At 36.8% G+C, this 21,096-nt stretch overlaps 1 protein-coding gene across 4 annotated transcripts in view; it reads left to right on the forward strand.

Annotated features, from left to right (window-relative positions):
• Nucleotides 1–21,096, forward strand: part of TTC17 (tetratricopeptide repeat domain 17) — a 63,216-nt gene that overhangs the window by 14,971 nt on the left and 27,149 nt on the right. For all 4 annotated transcript variants that reach the window (XR_012995881.1, XM_076344399.1, XM_076344397.1 and 1 more), the window contains exons 2-16: nucleotides 299–388; nucleotides 1,897–2,066; nucleotides 3,087–3,198; nucleotides 4,326–4,457; nucleotides 5,130–5,239; nucleotides 5,526–5,670; nucleotides 6,062–6,201; nucleotides 6,444–6,604; nucleotides 6,920–7,032; nucleotides 8,622–8,762; nucleotides 9,206–9,321; nucleotides 10,464–10,638; nucleotides 11,224–11,301; nucleotides 14,143–14,367; nucleotides 16,542–16,728. Coding sequence is in view for 3 of the 4 variants with exons in the window: in XM_076344399.1 (XP_076200514.1) it covers nucleotides 299–388; nucleotides 1,897–2,066; nucleotides 3,087–3,198; nucleotides 4,326–4,457; nucleotides 5,130–5,239; nucleotides 5,526–5,670; nucleotides 6,062–6,201; nucleotides 6,444–6,604; nucleotides 6,920–7,032; nucleotides 8,622–8,762; nucleotides 9,206–9,321; nucleotides 10,464–10,638; nucleotides 11,224–11,301; nucleotides 14,143–14,367; nucleotides 16,542–16,728 (2,095 nt within the window). In the remaining variant the exon portion in view is untranslated. The remainder of the gene's footprint in view (nucleotides 1–298; nucleotides 389–1,896; nucleotides 2,067–3,086; nucleotides 3,199–4,325; nucleotides 4,458–5,129; nucleotides 5,240–5,525; nucleotides 5,671–6,061; nucleotides 6,202–6,443; nucleotides 6,605–6,919; nucleotides 7,033–8,621; nucleotides 8,763–9,205; nucleotides 9,322–10,463; nucleotides 10,639–11,223; nucleotides 11,302–14,142; nucleotides 14,368–16,541; nucleotides 16,729–21,096) is intronic.

A 21,096-nucleotide genomic window follows, 5' to 3' on the forward strand; every position in this document is an offset into this window, starting at 1 on the left:
TTCAGCAGTAGCTACTCTTAGTATTTGTTGTGAGAAATTTACTTGCCTCTTATGCTTAGAATTTGTGTGCCTGAATAAAGTAAAATAGGTTTAAAATTAAAGCATAGTTTGAATTGGATTCTCAAATAACAATGTTCTTTGAAGTACAGATTTAAGTTATGGACGTATTATGAATGCTGAGTGGACAGAAAATCTCTAAACAGACAAACTGTAGTTGAATGAATGTAACTTCTTACCTTTTAAAATCACTCTAATTAGGAGAATGACTTACATGATGGACTGTTGAAATGTCTTACAGGTGGATTCACCAATGAACTTGAGGAACCCACATGATTTGGTAATACTAATGAGACAAGAAACAACAGTTAACTACCTCAAAGAACTGGAGGTAAAGCATAACATTAAGTACTAACTAATTTCTGAAAACACAGAATTTTTTTCACAGGTTTTTTAGTGATAGATTTAGATGGGGAATAGAAGTCATTATTGGCATAATTCTGCTTCAGTGAAAGGATGAAGAATTCTTCAGATCTCAAGAATTTTGTGCCTCAGGTTTGCTCAACTGGTTATCATTGTCCCCAGTTGCATCATTCCCTGTTGTTATCCATAAATCCTAACATTTTTAAATAAAGTCATTTAGGTGCTGGATTCTGTTGCTGACTACTATGTTCCAGAATAATACAGAGCAGGTCACCTCTGTTTTTCTTCAAGCCCATTTATTATTGAAAAAGGGTCTGAGAACACCCTTCTGAAAAGGGTTTTAATGAACTTTGAACTGATAACTTAAACTAAAGTTTAAATTTAATATGGGCTGGGCAAGCTAACAGCTCACGGCCTTTCTTCTGGCCATGCATTCCTTTCTCTTGTGCCAGCTTTGCTTTTGTCAGATTAGCGTAACTAGATAACTGGGAAGTTAGATGAGCACCAGAGGTAGCTTTGGGTGAACGGGAGAAGTGGAAGGGAGGAAAAAAAGCAGGACTGCCCCTTGTATGACTGTATTCAGCCAGTCTTTCTCATCAAGGTATACTCAATTTTGTGGTAATGGACATTTTAGCCGTGGATGGAACAACAATTGTAAGCTTTTCAGGATATGGGTTATAGGTTTGGAAATTACTAATGTACAATTCGTGGCATACAAATGACTTGTAAGATCTTGAACAAGTTGCTACTACTGTATATATCTCTAGTATTGCATAGTAGTGTGTAATCAGATGTGTATGGCTTTAAAAATGAAAATTTTCTTCTCATTTCACATATACAAATCCTTATGGTATTTAATGCGTTTTCAATTTGCAGATCTAGGTGAGAGTTAAATACAGCTTACTCTGCTGGGGCAGATCGTTAGTCCATTCACTGCTCATAGTAATCAATACCCATGAGCTTTATGGGGTGAAATATAGCTCCTAAGGCACATTATAAGCTGATCTACAGAAATTAGTTTCAATTCTTGCATTAGCCTGCCACCTCAGTTGTACTTAGCACACAGAATGGTTAAGAAGTTCATTTTGTTTGCAATCTCTAATACTATTTCCATGAGGTCTTACAGTGGAGGAAAAGGGTCCAAACATGGAAAAGTTGACGTTCTGTTAACAACTATTTCTTCTTTTTCTGAATTTGGAATGCTGTTAGCCCTCTTTTTAGGTACAGCAGGAGAAATAAGGGCCTGTTCAAGTCATATTATCTCTAATGAAAGTATTTATATTCCATCTAAATCAAAAAATGTCCTACAGATGTTATAAATATAGGGAAATATTCCCGAAATTTGAAGAGAGTGTTTAGATTTTCTTCAAACAGACTTTGTTTTAAGGAAAAAGTTGGACTGTTCAACTCCTAGCAACTATATAGTTTGCTTTCATCAGTATGCATTCTTCTGTTTCCTTTTTTTTATTCCTACAGAAACAGTTAGTTGCTCAAAAGATTCATATAGAGGAAAATGAGGACAGAGACACAGGGCTGGAACAAAGGCATAATAAAGAGGATCCGGACTGCATTAAAGCAAAGGTGCCCTTGGGGGACCTAGATCTATACGATGGCACGTACATCACCTTAGAGAGCAAAGATATCCGGTAATAAGATGCTTTATATTTTAAGATTTTTACTGAATGAAAAAAATCAACAAAACCTCTAAATGCAAGTAAAAAGAAAAATACTATCACCGACTGTTCTTTAGATGACAGTTGTTTTATTTTGTGTTAGTGTGGAATAAAATTGAAACAACCTCTGCCACTAGTTATGAAAGGGTACGACACAGAAATGCTGTCTCACCCACATTGTCCATGTTAGCCCTACCCTGAAACTTCTCCATTCTATTCCCAGGCTCCCAGTCAGTTCTACCACTGTAAGTCTGTACTGATAGGACGAGACACGAATTAAACTGAACTACATCATGTAGAAGGGGGTTGAATTTGCTTGAGTGTGCTTTGAGTGTTTTGAGCTAGATACACTTCTTGTAGTGGGAACTGTCTTGACTTAAATTTGAATGAAATTCTGTTGATTACCAAGCTGTTGAACCTTCTGGTCATATTTTATCCTGTGTTTAGCAAGTAAAGGATGTGTGGACAGTCTGCTTGACATTCAGCTTCATTGATAATTCATCTTCAGGGCTGACTGTTTTGTTTTTGTAGGTTTTTGGGGTTTTTTTTAACATAGTGAGATGAGTACTTGAAGTGGGAAAAGATTAATTTTATCCTCAGATACCTTCATTTGGGCTTCTCACTAATACTTGGGGTTTGTTTGTTTGTTTCAGCTGAAGAGTCTTCTAATCCGCATGCATTGCCATTTGCCTGGCAGATAGATCATTAATCGTAGTAGTGATACACTAGGTTGACTCTGATACATTTTGGAGGCTATCCAAATGTTGATGTTTTCTCTAAAGCAGACAAATTTATTTACTTTATCCTATAGTGATGACATTCTGATACAACTGAAATCTGGGAAGACATCAGAAATGGTCTAATGTGCTCAAACACAGGATTTTTGTAACGGTCATATCAGAATACTGTGTCTGTCAACTACAATACTGTCTCTTATGAACTTCAGCAGTATTTTAATCTGGAGTCTGCTGTGTTATGTTGTTATGTCCTCAGCCCTGAAGACTATATAGACACAAAGTCGCCAGTGCCTCCAGACCTGCAGCAGCCAGACTGTACAAAAGTTCTAGATCTTCCATACAGTATTCATGCTTTTCAGCACTTACGGGTAAGCGAGCAAATGCAAGTATGGTTTTTTCCCTGTCAGGAAGAGCAATAGAAAACTCTTAATGGCAGTTCTCAGTCAAGGTTGAAAGGTATTGTAATCTTTCAAGGCTGTTTCAGACTTTCTTTTTTTAAACAATTGTACCTGCTTATAGGAGGACAGTTCCACCAGATATACAGATCCTGTTTCTCTTTTGTTATTGTTTGCATTATTTTAGAGGGCATTTTTAGGAAAATGGAGTATTTTGTTTTCATAATACACGTTTCATTAGTAAAATGGCAGCTTTCGTTGGAAACACTTCTAACTTGTGAGTTGTTTCAGCTGAAAATTGGAGAGTGCTGAACAGCGTCGTTAAACTGTATGAAGATTCAGGGCCAGAAAATTGTTTGCAGGCTTGTCGGAGCTCTGACATACTTGACTGTCTCTTTGGTATCTGAATGTCAAGCCCTAACCCAGAGGATGAGATAATTGTTCTTTACTATTACAAAGTTCATCTGCTTTAGAAAGATTACAGTGGAAGTGTGGTGCGAAAATTGTTTTTGTCAACAGTATTATATCAGCATATTTTCTAATGCAGACACAGCTTTAGTGCTTATTTCTTGATATTTATTTTATTACAAATATTTAAAATAACTTTTCATCTATAAATAAGGATTTTCTTATGGACAGAACAGGAACTGAAGTTTTTTAGCTCTGTTCCTGGGTCTGGATGTACTTTTGAAAGGAGTACGTTTGTTGTTTGAGAAGGAAGAAAGAGAAGAGGTGTAGGGATACTTTCATAGGGTGCATGTAATCTGACAAACATGAGTTGAGTGCTTCAGCGGTCATTAGTGAAATCAATAGCTGCCAGATACACAGTGCTACCAGAAATGAATATTTCTCCTATAGCATTCACAAGCAGAAGCTGCTTTTGGCTGCTTCTAGTGTTTGCCTATCTATAATAATATATCTTATTCATCTGTCAAAGGTGACGTTATCCTGTCAAGTCCCTAAGATCTTGATATGAAAGGATGATAGAAATGTAAAACAGCCAAGCTGTAAGTTTTTCTGGGAGTCATGCTCTTGTGTGTATACTTCTGTACTTTTAGTTAAAAGTGTCAGCGAATACTTATATTCAATTTTTGTTTTAGGGTGTCCAAGAAAGAGTTAATCTTTCCGCACCCTTGTTACCTAAAGAAGATCCAATCTTCACATACTTATCACGGAGGCTGGGAAGAAGTATAGAGGAAATAGGTCATCGTATTTATGATGGGCTAATGAAGGTATGAAACTGTAATCTTACTACACGTACAAAAAGAGCGCTAGAAAGGTCCCACAAGATTAGATATGCCTGGTACCTGCAATCAGATCCAGTACTAGTTTTGCACATACATTTTTGGTTTACATTTCAGTTACAAAAGGCAGACTAAAAACATTTTCTGCTAGGCAAGCAGAGGTAGGAGAAGGCATTGGCAAAGCTGGTAAATAGATACTTACTGTCATCTTTAATGACTCGTATCTGTGTGGTCTGGCAAGCCACGTTCATTGCTCTGTCAAGGTAATAAAAACTTTTAAACAAAAATGCAGGTACTTAAAGAACAAAGAAGAAACAATAATAGTGAAATGTGTATGTTTTTATTAAATGTCTTCCTGCAAAATATAGGAACTCTCATTGAACTCCAACTAAGCTGCTGATGCTTAAACTACTGTCACTTCTCATTTCATCTCATTTTGAATTTTTACCTGTCTGAAAGGCAGAAATGCTATTTTCTTTAATACATTTATATGCTAGTTCATTCTTCCTGAACATTCACAACTATTGCCAAATGGCAGCTTTCCAGAGGAAGAGGATAACTTAGAGCAGGTGCTCAGCTTTCCATCCCATAGTAATTAAAGCCCTGATTAACCTTTTAGTTCATGTCTTAGTACAGTTCATGTGTTTCTCTTTACTGCAGAACTCTTCTTCCTGGGTACTCTATAATATGGCTTCTTTTTACTGGCGAATAAAGAATGAGCCATACCAAGTAGTAGAATGTGCCATGCGTGCCCTTCATTTTTCTTCAAGGTAAGAATTGCTAATAAAGATTTCTTTTCAGATTGCTTTTCTAGTTATCCTAATTAGTAAACAGGTTTTAGTTTCTAAGACTGTATCCTAAGACTGTGTCCATGTTACTTGTTCTTAGTCTTTATGTGCTATACTAGGCATATATATAATTTAGACATTTTTCTATCAAATTACGTATTTAATATGTGACTGACAAATGAGTGTATCCTTATGCATGATTCTTACACAGTCTGACCTTCTTTTAATGTCTCTTTTTTCTTCTTTTCATTTTCTTTTCTTCTTTTAGGCAAAATAAAGATATTGCACTGGTAAATTTGGCAAATATTCTGCACCGGGCTCATTTCTCTGCAGATGCAGCTATTGTGGTCCATGCAGCTCTGGATTACAGTGACTTCTTTACCAGCTATTACACTTTGGGAAATATATACGCAGTAAATACTATCTTTATTTTCCAAGACTTGTAGAAAACCGAATATTATTTAATATTTCTGGCTTGACTTGTGATGCTTTACTACTTTACAATGTGTCTTGTGTTCCACATGCATTTCACGCTTAATGTTTAAGATTCTGTCGAGGTATTTTCATCTAAAAATCTGTCTTTCAGCAAAGGTTTTTATCTGCACTTGGAAATAAATCCCAGGGAAATTCTCCTGCAGCCTTTCTTTAGCAGATATAGTGGCTTGAGTTTCAGAAGTGACGGGCTGCTTGTTACCACAAATTAAAATTTGAGTTAATGACTTCTTTAAAAATTGAATATTTTTTAAAATATTTTTTTAAATATAACCGAACAATGGCTAATTCTCTCTCTTGGTCATTCTTCAGATGCTTGGAGAGTACAACCACTCAGTCCTGTGTTATGATCATGCTCTACAGGCCAAACCAGGGTTTGAGCAAGCTGTAAAAAGGAAGCATGCTGTCCTATGTCAGCAAAAACTTGAGCAAAAATTGGAAGCCCAGCATAGGTAACTAAAGAAGCATCCTAGTGGCAATTCATACAATCTCACTTTTATTGTTCTGTTGCAGCAATTATTTACATTTCAAATAGAATAATGATTTTCAACTTTCTATACTTCTTTGACTATGCAATAAAATTATTCCTAAGAATACCTTAAGAAACCAAAGTTGAAAATGTGCAACACTGTAGGAAAAGCTGATATTTTAAAAAGCATTCAAAATAAATCTTTTCTACTGTTGAATTTTCAAGATCACTTCAGCGAACATTAAATGAATTGAAGGAATATCAGAAGCAGCATGACCATTACCTTCGGCAACAAGATGTTTTAGACAAGTACAAGCTTATCCAGGAGGAACAAATCTTGAGGAACATCATTCACGAGACACAGATGGCAAAAGAAGCTCAATTAGGTACAACTTTTTAGAGTTCATGCTCATTATAGTAATGAGGAATTACACATATTCAGATTAATGTCAGGACATAACTTCTTTATATATTAAGATGGCCCTGAGTGGCTGTTGTGTTTTGCTTATTAAAACAAGGGATTGCAGTATGTTCTTGAACAGGGTATTTTTCGAGTCTTTCGAAGACGGAGTTTCCTATGTGCTGATTAAATAAATAAAAAGGATTGACCGAATTGAGGGCGGAAGGGTTGACTGTATGCTGTCTTTGTCTCCTCGGAAAACTCACTTATATAGTAGAAAAAAATGTTTTGTGCTCTGCAGGGAACCATCAGATTTGTAGACTGGGCAACCAGCAGCATAGCTTGCACTGCCAGTGGGACCAGCCTGTTCGTTATCACCGCGGAGACATTTTTGAAAATGTGGAATATGTTCAGGTTTGTCTGTGAATTGATACCACTGCTTTAATTTGCATCCCATTTGCCTTATTAGCAAAATAGTTTCTTTTTTTTTTTTTTGAGGCTTGACAAAGCGGGTACATTTTGGGTGTGGTAATTATAGTGAGAAATCATTTAGTCTCTCCTCTGGAGTGTAAAGTATTTAATGCTAGTTTCTTTTGCTAGTAATACAAGCTGAGATCAACTGTGGATTATAGAAAATTAGAGGGTTTATTGTATAAGACTTTGTTTTACTTAGGAAAGAGAACTATTAGAATTATTTGAATTGAAAAACTTTATTTTAGTCCAAAGTCTTAGTTCCCTATGAGTTACCAGCCACTTCTATATTGACTCCTTTGCTTTTCCATCCTTCATAGAACAGACAAGTATTTCTTTGTAGGAAGTACAAGAATCCTCACTTGAGGAATTACAGCTTTCTCTTACATAAATATACTACATTTCAGGCATGCTAGCAGGAGCATAACATGTTTAATCTTCCAATTTAGTTTCCTTCAGAGAGGACAGGAAAAAGCATTAGGCAGCTAATGTTAATGAAGAGGCAAAGGTTTTCTAAGGAGTTGGTTTTCTTTTCTAATGTACGTGTGGTATATGGAACAAGAATTATTCTTTAGTGGAAAGAATATTCCAACATAACAGCTTAAAAGTGTGCTTAAAATAATATTATATCAATCACTTATCTCTGCAGCATTAAAATGGATCATAGTTTCTTTTGTTTATTACAGTGTCGTATGACTCAAGCTATGCAACTTTTGCATGCTCCTTCCAATTTAATCTTTTTTTCCTACCAGAAGGAGCACAAAACTGCCATAAGCAATTAACAAGTGGAAGAGCAGAGCTCAATGGTGTTGAATCTAGTGAGTGCTTTTGCAGCCCAAAAATAAGGTGTTAGACCGGTTTTGTGAGTATTTGCTAATTGTATATCTTGAATTAGGCAGTGCACCAAGGAAATCTGATACAGGAATATTGAGAAGTTTGGAAGCAAGGTGTATACTAATACTGAAAATCCAGAACGACAGCCACCCAAGCAACACCACTGCTGTGTTAGAACTACAGATAAAGATTATGGTTTCATTTGTTTTGCAATGAGGAATGTGTTCTGGAGTTTCCCCTTAACTAGTTAAAAATAATTATTCCTGTTTATTAAATTACGCTATATTTTCTTCTTGGATGTTCTTCCTATTATAATAATTATAAATTCAGATTATCAAGATAATTTTGCAAGCCATGAGTCTTAGTAACTCTGACTTGAACTAGAGCTACGCAGTCTAGATAAGTAGAATTTTGTTTGTGGTCTATTAGAAATGTTTGCTTGGTACCTTTTATAATTTTTTTGTTGATTTGCACTTGTGTTTTTGTTGTTGACTTATTTACAACATGAATATTACTTTTCCATGGTGTGAGTGGATCAAGAGGCTTAAATTTCCGGTTTTTTTCTGCTTACCCAAATTTCAGCTCATCAGTGAGGCTTAACTACATAAATGGTGGGGGAAAAAAATAACGTGCAGAAATTCAGCCAGTATTATACCATCTCTTTTCTTTATTAAATATTGGTTTTCTGTTGTTTCTAGTTTGGTGAAGACTCTTCTACTTCTAGTATGACATCTGTGAATTTGGATCTTCATGCAAACCAAAGCGACCACAGCCAGTCCTTGCAGTCTTCCCCTGTTGCTCGTTCTATTGTTTCAGTGTGGAGTGTAGAATCCAATAGAGTGAGTGAAGAGGATAAGCTTTGCCCTTTCAAAGAGAAGTTGTGAAAGAGTGAATCTTGTCCTTGTTTATGTGAAACGTCTTAGCATTTGGGCTACAGTTTTGATGTGTGGCAGCACTGGAGAATGTAGCATTTTGAATTTCTTCAACATACAAGCATCTCTGTAGTTTTTCTGTACCAGTTTCCCATCATTTGAAACTCTACTGCAGCGCAGAGGGGGTTGTTCTTAGCTACCTTTGTGAACATCTGCTGCAAATAAAGCAGTACCGCTGAGTAAAGATAGAAAACTGAACTGCTGATATTCCAGAAAAGATGGAAAAATAATAGTTTTAAAGATCTCTGCTCTTTTTTCCTTCAGACTATTCCTTATGTTCTTTTTAGCTTGTTAATTAGAATATTAAAAATGTTGAGAGAATAATCAAAAATAATTCCTTTCCCCCTCAGGACAAACAGCATATTCTTTGGCCTCAGCGATCAGAGTGCATGAAATCTTTCCCCAAAATTCCTGATCCAGAAGAACTGCCAACTTATTTCCTGCCTCCAGAAAATAGGGGATTCAGGCAAGTGTTGATTTTTAAAAATTATATTTGTAAATTTTCACACTAACATCTTAATGAGTATTTTCTTTCTGTAGAGGATGGATGCAATTAGTAATCAATAGCACAGATGTGTTCAGACCTCTTTCTCTGGCTGTCCACAGAAGGAGGGTGTTTTCCTTTATTGTCGTCTTTGCTGTAATTGTAACAATCAGATCCAATTTCATGATGATTCTTCCCTGACTGTTAGTACAAGATGAATACATGAAATATCTACAGTATTACTAACAGAATGATGATTTAAGCACAAGTCTGAATGTCTTGTAGAGTATATTTAAAAAAAGACCTTGAGAGAGAGAATGAGGTATGTATTTAATAACTACAGTTAACTGTTGTACATTGTATACGTCCTCTTAGCTTTAGTTATGATAACAGAAAATTGTGAAGACCAGAAAATACTAAAAAAGGGTTAGGAGTGGAAAGCCCTGGCTTGTTCCTTTGGGACAGAGGTAGAAAACGAGCTTAGTTGTGGAATAGTCAGTAATATTTGTTATTGCACAGAATAAAATAAATGTGTCTATGTTGCAATAGCTACCTTAAATAGATCAATGCAATTTCATAATATCCTACTCACTTAACATTATAATAGTGATAGTAAGAAAGCTTTTTTTTCTCCTAGTTGGCATAATTCTAGTATTGAGCATGTGTTAAAGCAAAAGTCCCCGTCAACAAATGTCCCGAAGCTTTCTTTGAAACAAACAGTGTTCAATTGAGAATGTTCTTCCAAATAATTTGGCTGCCTCTTGATGTTTTTGAAATTAAACTTTAGCTTAAAAAACTTCAGTATTTTCTTTTTCACTTATTTATTTAATCCTAAACTTCATACAGTCCTTACTAGCATAATATGAGAACCTTCTGTGTCTCATCTCTACTGCATTGTCCATTATTTAAAGGTATTCTGTGCTTAAAAATGGAAAGTAAAGACCTTATTTATTAATGAGTTTTCAAGGGAAGGGTGGTCCTCGAACTCTCCTGGTTTGCAGCTTGTGTCTCGTGGCAGTCTAGAGTATAAGACTTGTCAGTTGATATATAGCTGATTCTTATGTTTATAGATCAGTGACATGCAGCACATGCTATTAATTTGTCTTGGTTCTCCGTATTGCTAGAGTCCAGCCAATCCTGAGTATCCCAAGAGATACTGTCGGACATGGAGAAACCCAGGCACCAGACTGTTCTTCCATTACTGATGCTCGTAACAATGAATCTCTAAACATACTGGTCAAGGAACTAGACAGTAATCTAGATTTGAAATTCAAGATGCCAGATGATCAAGCAAGACAAGTAAGAGACATTTTCTTGTTGGTTCTCTTCTATTTTAAAGTTCTCCTCTTTATTGCCTTAAAAATCTTACTCAGAGCATGAAAGATTCTGATATTTAAAAGATTACTTGATATCACAAGCCAATCAGTACTTCCAAAAAAGGGGAGCAAGTGCTTTCTAATAGGGCTGGAGAAAGGGAGAACTTGTCGCTCAACATAAGACTTCTTGTCTGACTTCCTTTAAATGCTGACCAAAAGCACACAGAATAGGAAATTTAATTTACTATTTAAAATTACTGCTTTCTTTTAGAACTCCTAACAGTCACTTGACATGATTCATCTTCTTGGGGTTTCCAATAACTACCGTATTCTACAAGTTGGTAACTTTAGGCTGAGATTAATCCTTCATATTGCTTTCTGGAGATAGGCTGCTTTAATTGTTACATGTTCACATCATCTGTTTAGAACAATTTCTCATTTTGGTTTTGGTTTTTTTTCCCTTTACTAAAGGGAAGACTGAGGGAAGTGAGACTTGAATGACTTATGTAGATATATACTGTAAAACTTATTCAGTTGTTTAAAAAAAATTAAAATCTTTGTTGTCCAGGTTTTGCATTCTCGTATCAACACTCAAACTATTACACAGGCGAAGATAGGAGCATTTCTAGATCATGCCATGAAAAAGGTATGTCAAAAACTGTAGCATGAGATAAACTCAGAATTCTTATTTGAGGCTTGTTTCTATACTTCTAAAGAAGTCAGTCAGCGATGTGCAAGAAATAAGCTTATTTGCTACCTGTAACTGAGATGAAACTAACTTAAAAATCCATGTTTACAAGTAAAGCATAAACATACAGAGAAGTATCTGTTTAATTTAGCTTAGTGTGGACCAAACAGCCCTGTAGTTACTTGTTCTTGTTGTGACTGCAGGACATGGAGCAGCAATATATTAGCTAATCCTGGCAGCCATTTGCTTAACTGAAATAGCTTGGAACTACTCCTCCGTCTTTCATCCCTCTCTATGTGCCTGCCTTTTGCTCTTGCTCCTCCTCCCCACTACCCTGCCTTCACCCCACTCCCCCTCCAAAGAAACCAACCCTCTGTCAATCTTCTGTCAGGAGAATTAGCACTCTGGGTCAAAGAATGTAGATCTGTACACCACCATGTGGAATGCCACCTCCGTCTTGCTTGGGGCCTTTGAGAGTCACAAGTCAAATGACAGGAAGCATTGAGATACAGGTTGACTCTTTTAGATGTGTCAAGCTGATATTTCTCAAATTAACTCTTGTACAAGTTGTGTCAAGGCAGCGTATGTATGTCTTGGTTTTAGTCTAAAATCAGTACCATTTACTACGTGCATCTGTCTTACCCAGAAGAAAAATTAACAGTAGGAGTTGATAGCTATTATTATGCTGTTCAGAACAGTCCTATACATGTCTGATGTCTTACTGTTGCAGTGCATAGGTATTTCAGTTTTAACTGTAGTATTCTGTTGCCCTCATGCTAAAAGTCTGAACTTCTCGGTCATTTAGATGCTGATGTAAGAACACGTTGTGTCATGCCTGTTCTGCTAATGATAAACTTTCTAGAGTAGGAGTGCCACAGTTGCTATCTTTGTATTGGGAAAGACAAAGTGCTAATAACTTGCTGAGGATTTAGTTAAAGAAAGGTCATTGAGACCTGTGTAGGGAGTGTAATTCAGTGAGGAGTTTTGGCATGAATAACATGCAAGTAATGTTATGTATGTGCATTGCAAAATAGGGGTGATAAATACTCTTACAATTACAGATTATGTAAGGTACTCCGAACAAAGAGGTAGTATATCCTATTGATATCTTCCAGTTCATCTTGAACCATAGGTAGAACCCTCCTGTGTGAGATTGCTTTCAAAATCTGGAAGAAAATCTTTGTACTGATTAACTTTTTCAACACAGTATTACTGTAATGCCAGCTGTATTGCATTAATACAATACTACTGTTAAGATCCTTATCTGTTTTGCTGCTTTAATCCTAGCTGCATGTTTCCTACTCATGCATGCATTTGGGCTTGTCGTGGTTTAACCCCAGCCGGCAACTAAGCACCACACAGCTGCTCGCTCACTACCCCCCAGGGGGATGGGGGAGAGAATCAGAAGAGTAAAGTGAGAAAACCCGTGGGTTGAGATAGACAGTTTAATGGGTAGAGCAAAAGCCATGCACGCAAGCAAAGCAAAACAAGGAATTCATTCACTACTTCCCATCGGCAGGCAGGTGTTCAGCCATCTCCAGGAAAGCAGGGCTCCATCACGGATAACAGTTACTTGGGAAGACAAACGCCATCACTCCGAACGTCCCCCCCACTACCTCCTTCCCCCAGCTTTATATGCTGAGCATGACGTCATATGGTGTGGAATATCCCTTTGGTCAGTTGGGGTCAGCTGTCCCGGCTGTGTCCCCTTCCAACTTCTTGTGCACCCCCAACCTACTCGCTGGTGAGGTGGTGTGAGAGGCAGAAAAGGCCTTGACTCTGTGTCAGCACTGCTCAGCAGTAACTAAAACATCCCTGTATTATCAACACCGTTTTCAGCACAAATCCAAAACATAGTCCCATACTAGCTACTATGAAGAAAATTAACTCTATCCCAACCAAAACCAGCACAGAGCTTCAGATGTGTAGGTTGGATTGGACATTAATTTCGGTTGTTGCTTTTATACTTTAAACTCTTTGTAGAATTGGGTAACACAGAATGCTGAAAATATTAAAAACTAGAATGTAAGTGTTTCTAAACAATTTCAAACTGGTCTATCTGAAAGTGGATGTTTTACATAGCTCTGTCTACCTGTCAGTATTTTAAAGTTTTGCTATTTCTCCTGTAGGATGAGTGTTTTTCTGTTATAGGTCAAAGAGGAGGAAGGAACGTTCAAGATGTATTTGACACTTCCTCCATTATTCCATCTGCCCTCACTTGTTGCTTGCTATTTTATAATCTTTAAACAGTATCCAATGCATGTCACTTGTCAACTTTCATAAGACAAATAGATAACTAAATCTAAGAAAAAAGAACTCCGGAACCTTAAATTGACAGGAAATCTTGATGTTGGATATAGGACCTGGAAGCGCATCTAACTACAATTTAAAAGCTGCCTGACCTTCAAATTGTAACATTTCTACATAGATCTGTATTAATGTAATTTTAAGACTCTGAAGTGGCTCACAAATGTTGCTTCCTGAAGCTAGCTAACCGTTATCACTTTTATATTTTAAGGGATTTTGTGGTCATGATATAAGGCAGTCATATGAGTAGAGTGTGAGCAACAGTTGCTACTAAATTACAGTTCAGACTGTAAATCGGGTCAATTTGAGTAGAGTAGAGCAAATTGAATAATCTGCTAGCAGTCACAGCAAAGTGTAATTTGTATCTAGTTAATAAGGTAGTATGCAAGGGTGAGTTTTGTTTGTTTGTTTCTTACCAAAGAGCAGGCAATTCTGTCTTCCTGAGACACCACTTTGTGGGTGTTTTCATCCTTTTCCCTGACTCTCCTATAGCCGGAAGATCCTCTATGGCTTGTGCTTAATGAAGCTGGATTGTACTGGCGTGCAGTTGGAAATAGCACCTTTGCTATCACCTGTTTGCAAAAAGCATTTAATTTGGCTCCACATGAGTATCAGGACATCCCTCTGGTCAATCTTGCTAACCTCTTGATTCATTATGGTCTTCATTTGGATGCCAGCAGGCTCCTGCTGAAGGCTTTGGCCATCAATGCCTCTGAGGTAAGATGATGTGTTTTGTGTTCGTTCAGCGGTGAATGTCCCTTCCTTCATTATTTTCTAAATACGTGTTATTTGTTCTTATTTACCTGTGCATGCAGTTCAACTTCCAGCTTGTGATTTGCAACTGATGTTAATTTTCATTTAAATTCTTGATTGCACTGGGGGTGATGCTGGTTGCTGAGAATATAAACATCTAGAGCAGAAATTCTTCTTGCCTCCCAAAACCTGTATTATCAGCAGTGGCTCCAAGGAATCTAATCCTGGTGTTCTGGCAACATTTTCATCTAAAACAGAGATCTGTAATGCTGTCAGCATTGTATCTTGATTTGTAAAACCCTTAAAGTAGCACGTATGTCACCGAGATCTTTGGCTGTATAGACATCTTTCTGTGCCACTTGACTTTTTACCTGTACTGTTTTACTTGTCCCTAGATTTCATCTATATACCTAGAGAAAAAGCTGTGTTCTAGTTGTTTGGTGACTTTACTTTCAACCATAGATTCAAAACAGGTTTTTGTATTTCTGAATGGTAATGTTATAAACACTTTGTAGGTTGTCACCTATGGCATGTAGAAAGTTTCTGTATAAACTGTTTAAACTAAACTACTGGACTGGCCAGAACAATTGTGAAAAGGAGGTGGGGGGGTGTGGCAGGGGACACCTTTTCTCTAGCAAGTAATTTTGGTCTTACATTTGAGATGCTTCAGTAAGAAGTTCAAGTGACTTTTTCTTGTGCTTCTGTCTCTGTAGTTAGATAAACAGAGGGCTTAAACCTGCTGGGCCACCAGTCACCTAGCACATAAAAAAAGCTAAAAACAATAAGCTTTTTCAATATAGCATTCAGGAACAATTTTGCAATTGTTGGAAAGGAATCTAGCCTATTTAGCTGGCAGGTAAGAATGCAAAAAGGAACTATAGGAAGAACTATGCTTGAATGATGTGCCTTAAGAAGAACACTTGAAAGCACAGCCTTGGAGGGGAGGAGCCTAGGGATCCTTAGGACCATGCTGTGTGAGTAGGGCTTTTCTTCAAAAATATTGGTGAGTCCTACCTTATTACAATAATGCCTGCTCCTGGTTTTTTCAGGCATTCTCAGTCCTGTAATACGTATTGTATCAAAAAATCTGGCAGGAGAATTTGTACTTGAATAGTATTTTCTGGAATGTAAAGTAATGGAAAGTAAATACAAATTAAAATGAATTACAGCGACAGGGGGTGAAGGATGTGCTATATTAGCAAAAGCTTTAAAAAAAAAAAAAATCATGTTGGTCAGGTGGCACCTTTTTCTGAATGGTGTTTAATAATACAAGCTAAGATGAGTTTGAAAAACCTTAAGCTATTGATCAGTCTCCACATTTTCAGATAATGAATGTAAAATTATTTCAGTGGAAAAAATGACTGCTAAATTACAATGTTATAGTCATTATTCTAGCATTATACCGTTAATTGCAGCAAATTACTTTGTGTAAGTGAAAGACTTTTGAGTCAACAAACAAAATGTAACGCTTTACTATGTGCCTGTATTAAAGTGCTAATTAAATTCTACCCAGTGAAAAAGGTGTTTATAATTTGTACTTTAAAAAAAAATACATATTTTAGGAAGACTAGCCAAAAGCAGTGGACAAAAATATTAAGTTTTATAAAGAATTGAAAGTAAACATAAATGTATACCCCTAAGCTAGTGTGACATTGGTGTTTTCAGTAACCTAGTTCTGCTCAAGTAAATCCTGAACACTTGACAAATGAAATGCATCTGTCCTGCTAGGACGCTAGTAATATTTTTACATTTTTGCTGCCTTTTAATCATTCTAAAATGTCTTCAAGCATTTCAATTTAGTTCTTTGCTACTCTGTGCAGTAAGCATTATGTTTATGATGGGTTATAAGTAAATATTTAACGGTTCATTTCAGCTTGTGTGTATTTAACAGCTGTTTTTCATCGTAGGAAGATGGAATCCTGAACACAACCTTATGTCAAAACAGCTTTCGTTTAGCACCAATGCATCAACATGTTAGTTCTCCATTCTAAGAATAGGCAGTCCCTATTTAAGAAGTTTTCTAAATTCTTTCCAGCCAAATTTGGGAGGGTGTGGACTGACAGGGGGTTTTCCTAGTTGGCTTCAATTTTAAACAGTGAACATATTTATGCTGCGGTATGTTGCTTTTCTTTTTGCAGCCCCTGACTTTTTTGAGCCTAGGAAATGCATATCTGGCTCTGAACAACATTAGTGGAGCCCTGCAGGCCTTCAGACATGCGCTGGATTTGACGACCAAGTGCTTGGAGTGTGAAAGCAGCCTGAAGATGATCCGCTGTTTGCAGTTTTACCCTTTTCTGTACAACATCACCTCTTCTGTGTGCCATGGTAAGCAACTGCTGAAACATGGACCACAAGTGAAATAGTGTCTATTTGCCTTGGGTGTTGCAACTGAAATTCATGATTACTCTGCTTTTTTTCCAAGGATCCTCCCTTTTGTTTTATAGTGCTTTCTCCTTATAAGGACCAAGGTTGAGGCACTGCTTTTAATGGAAAAGTTACAGTCCATTAAGAAGTGCTTGTGGATGACTTCTTAAATATCTAGAGGGCTGCCACTGAGTGCAAATTACTTCCTGAGTGTGTCAGTAATACCTTAACAGCCTCACCGATATCTCTTACTGGTAAATGAGGAATTCTGGATTCAGTATTTATGGAAGTGCACAGCTACTACTGCTAGGGTACTCAACAGCCCCTTTGTACATCCCTTCAAATTTTACAGTCAGATGGATACGTTTTCTTAAAGCTGAAGAATTTGGTGAAGAGCAGTTCAGTTTTAATTCATATTCTTTCAGTGTGTTGAGTACTTTGGATGTAATTTTCTAGTCTTCAGTCTTTACAGAATAGACTATATTGTGTCAACATTATTTTGTTTATATGGGGTCTGTGGTCACTGCTCTTTTAACCCTCCAAAAATCTGTAAGAAGAATGACTTTGAACCCAATCTCTCCCAAAAAAAAATTTTAAAATATTTGAGATAGAATGCTTTATAGTCCTTAGTGGCTACTTGTGAAAAAAACCCAAACAATAATAGCTGTTGGAGATCGATTCTTTCATTTCAGTGAATCCCACTGAATATTTCAAGTATTTTGTCTGTACTTGCATATGGCAATCTTGAAGAACATTTATGAATATATTTTGTAATCCCTTCTCTCTCAAATTGTTACTAAGGTATCTTTCCATCTAATCTTTCCTTTGTTTTTAAACAAAAACCTCACGAGAGAAATGTTTTTGATTTTTAGTATTGCTAGGACTTCTTCTGAATTTTTTTTTTTTTAATTCCCTCTCCAGTGGAAAGACATGGAGAAACCTCCTCTGATTTAGCATCTAGAACTATGCTATCTAAACATAGAGTAGAGGCCGTCATATCTCCTGGTACAATATGGATGATGCCATTGTAGGTGAAATTCCAGGACTATGCCATTAGCATAATACTATTTTTTATGGCCTTATGCATTTTTGCTCTGATTGACAGCACATCAGTTGTGCAGAGAAATGAATGCTGTTTGGCTCAATGTAGTGTAGTAAGTGGTATTGTGGCCCAACTGATGGGTGTCTTGCTGACTTCCATAATGTCAACTCTTACACTGGTACCTTTCATTGAATCTCTTAACGTCAGACTGCCCTTCTTTTAAAAATCCTGACAGATACCATAAGCAGTAGTGGAACTTGCACATTTCATCACAAGAGACACTGTTCTGGAAAAAAAATTCAATGTTGGTTTACTTTTTATTAAGATCTTCTTTAAAAGTGGCTGTAACTCAAAAGGTTAAAGTTGTTCCAGTCAAACCTTAATGATAGCCACTCTATTTTGAAGTTAAGCAGAAAGTAATTTAAAGGTATACTCACAGAACTGAGATGGTAACGAGCAACGGCTGTATTTGAACCCCAAAGTGATCTTTTACATCTTTCTTTTCTTTTGTTCCTTAAACTTGTCATAATACTTAAAAAAATACTCCTCTAGTTTGGCTCATTCTTGGCTGCTGTTTGCATTGATGCCTGATCCAGGATGTTCATTCTGAGGTCAGCTATTACTGCATATACTGTTTAGGAAGTTTGTGTTTCTTGAACGTGAAGAAAAACCCATATCAAGAATGTTTATGAGAAAAGTGTTATCTTTCCTTTTTTGCTAGCTTGACCACAGGTTAACAAATTGAGTGTGAATATATTCATCTGGTACATTGGGGTTGTTTTTGTTTAAGGAATCTGTGAAGCTGCAAAATCAAAAGAGAGCTGAATATGCCTTAGCACGTTAATGTGCTCATTATATTTCAGTATTGCAGCATTTAAGTATTTTACTCTATATTTTTGCCCTTTTCTGGGACTCTTCCTGTCTTAATATTTCTTTCTTTCTCATTTCTATTTATAATATCCTTTAGGTCGTCTTTTGTCTGAGTGCAAGAAACCTGAAAGTATGAACCTGACGAATAGTGTAAATGTTCTTTGTACATTCTTGTGCAGAGTGTAAAATAAACATACTGGTTAATTCAACCTTGATGATGATTTGTGGTTTAAGTCAAAACTCAGAATTCAAAAATAGAAAGGTAGATTTGCCTATCTTATTTTCATAAGGTTTGGGGAAATATTTTTTTCCCCACTGTAAACTTCAACTGACTTGAGAGGAACCTTGACAGGCTGTATGAAAGTGAGGTTAAGTCTCCAAAACCAGAATTATTTCAAGAATGCGTATCCAGAAATCACACTTCACACTTAGAAGTATCCTGAAATTTTGGGATTCTTTTGTTCATCCTTCAGTCCAAAGAAAACAATTGAAAAAAGATTGTAAGTTTGAATTTTGAGCTTACGTACGTAATGCAATAGTATATACAATTACTCAACCACCACGTAGAACCGAAAAAATGCAAACTGTATTTAGATGCTAATATTTAACATTACCTGTTGCACTTGTGGCATTTGTTAAAATGTTAATATCATGTAGACTTACAAGATTCATAAAGCAACATAATCTTCTCTTGTTTGGCTCCATGGCAGACTGGAAGGCACATTTTGATGACAAGGTGCAAACTGAACCCTACTTTCACACACCTTTCTGAATGGGACTTTAGGTATAGAGCTAATGCAGCACATTTGTAAATACATGGATCAAATGTATGCTTGACAATCCCAGCATCACTGGATTGTTACTTCAGGAGGAGATTTTCACAGCCTTTCAGATCATGTGTTGCTGCTTGGGGACATCTGATATTGAATTTAGTTTGTCCTCTTGTTGTTATGCACTTGATGGCATGTCATAACTATTCATATCCTTTAAGATGGCTATGTTATGCTGAAAAATTTACCAAGGAATTGGAATGACAAATGTTGTCTCTGGTTTAATATCTTGTTCTGATAAGCATTCATTCAGTATTTCTGAAAGTAACAGCAGTAGGGCTGCCTGTGCTTTGGGTTGTAGGCCCATGTGATAGCTGTGTTTTTGCTTCGCCTGTCAAAAGCCTCTATTCACGAGAACTGAACTAACTAGCGAGTCACGGAGTTCCTTGCTCTGCTGCCGTGAGCCATTGGCAGAATCCAGCAAATGGTCAGTGGGAGTTATATGCTAGCATGGGATGGAATATGGGATCAAAAATCTGAATTTATAGTCTGATTTTTGATTACAGTATGTGCCTGGTGTATGTTTCAAATACGTGAAATGGGAATTTTCTCAAGCATGTTGGGACATTTGGACATGTTGGGACAGTTAGCATAGGACTTTGGAAGTGTGATAAACTAATGCTGACTTGTTGGATGCTTATATGCTCGTGTCTGTACTGCTGCCTGGTACTTTTTTTTTTCCTAACTTACCTCTGTTCTAGATAGAAATTTATATTTCAAACCCAAGTCACTTCATGCATGTGAGAAGAGGAATTGAAAACCTCAGACCAACACTTTTCTATTTAACTTCTGCCTCCTATATTGAAGTTTATATAAATGTTTTTTTTCATTGTAAAAGGATTTCTAAATCTGCAAAGGTTTTTGGTGTTTTTTTTCTTACGGAGGAGGTGTGTGAAGTGTCCAAAATTTAGTACAACTGTGTCACCTGTGATGTATTTTAGGCAGCTGCAGGAGTTCAGTCAGTTGCAGCTAATATGGATACTATACAGCAACAGTGCTGCAGTGCTACATATGCCTCCATTACTTGGACCAACAAGCCCACATACGGCCTTATTCCCAAATAACTGAGAAAATGGTCGGAAGACTTCATTGCTATGGGATTATCCTGTGGTGGTCCTTCTAGAGGTGACTTGGCAGTGTTAAGGGTGTTGCTACTGAGTTACTGGCAAGTCAGTTCCTGAAGCATGTTAAGTAGCAGAAACTTTATGTTGCTTGACAGATACCTAAGCAGCTATATCTGACACACAAATAACAGGACCAAGAGACTTGCATAAAACTTTGTAAAAAGCTTAATGTGAAAAACATGGTCAACTCTCAGAGCTGCAGATGAGATGCTTTGGCTTTGTGCTGCTTGTTAAGCTAGTAGAGAAAGCCAGCATTATTTTTGTCTGATACTGAAACGGTGCATTGCCAGGATTTGTTTTGCACACCTGTATTACTTTGCAAAAAATTGCAAGTAGCTTTTATCATGTGATAAGGTCTGTAGAGGAGTATCCAACTAATGCCTAAGGGATTGTTCCTGTGGCACTTCATTGGCTGATGTGAACATTCAGATGTTGTCAAACCTTATTAAAAAGGTTACAATAT

This window comes from Aptenodytes patagonicus, chromosome 7, assembly GCF_965638725.1.
Source record: "Aptenodytes patagonicus chromosome 7, bAptPat1.pri.cur, whole genome shotgun sequence".
NCBI classification, from domain to species: domain Eukaryota; kingdom Metazoa; phylum Chordata; class Aves; order Sphenisciformes; family Spheniscidae; genus Aptenodytes; species Aptenodytes patagonicus.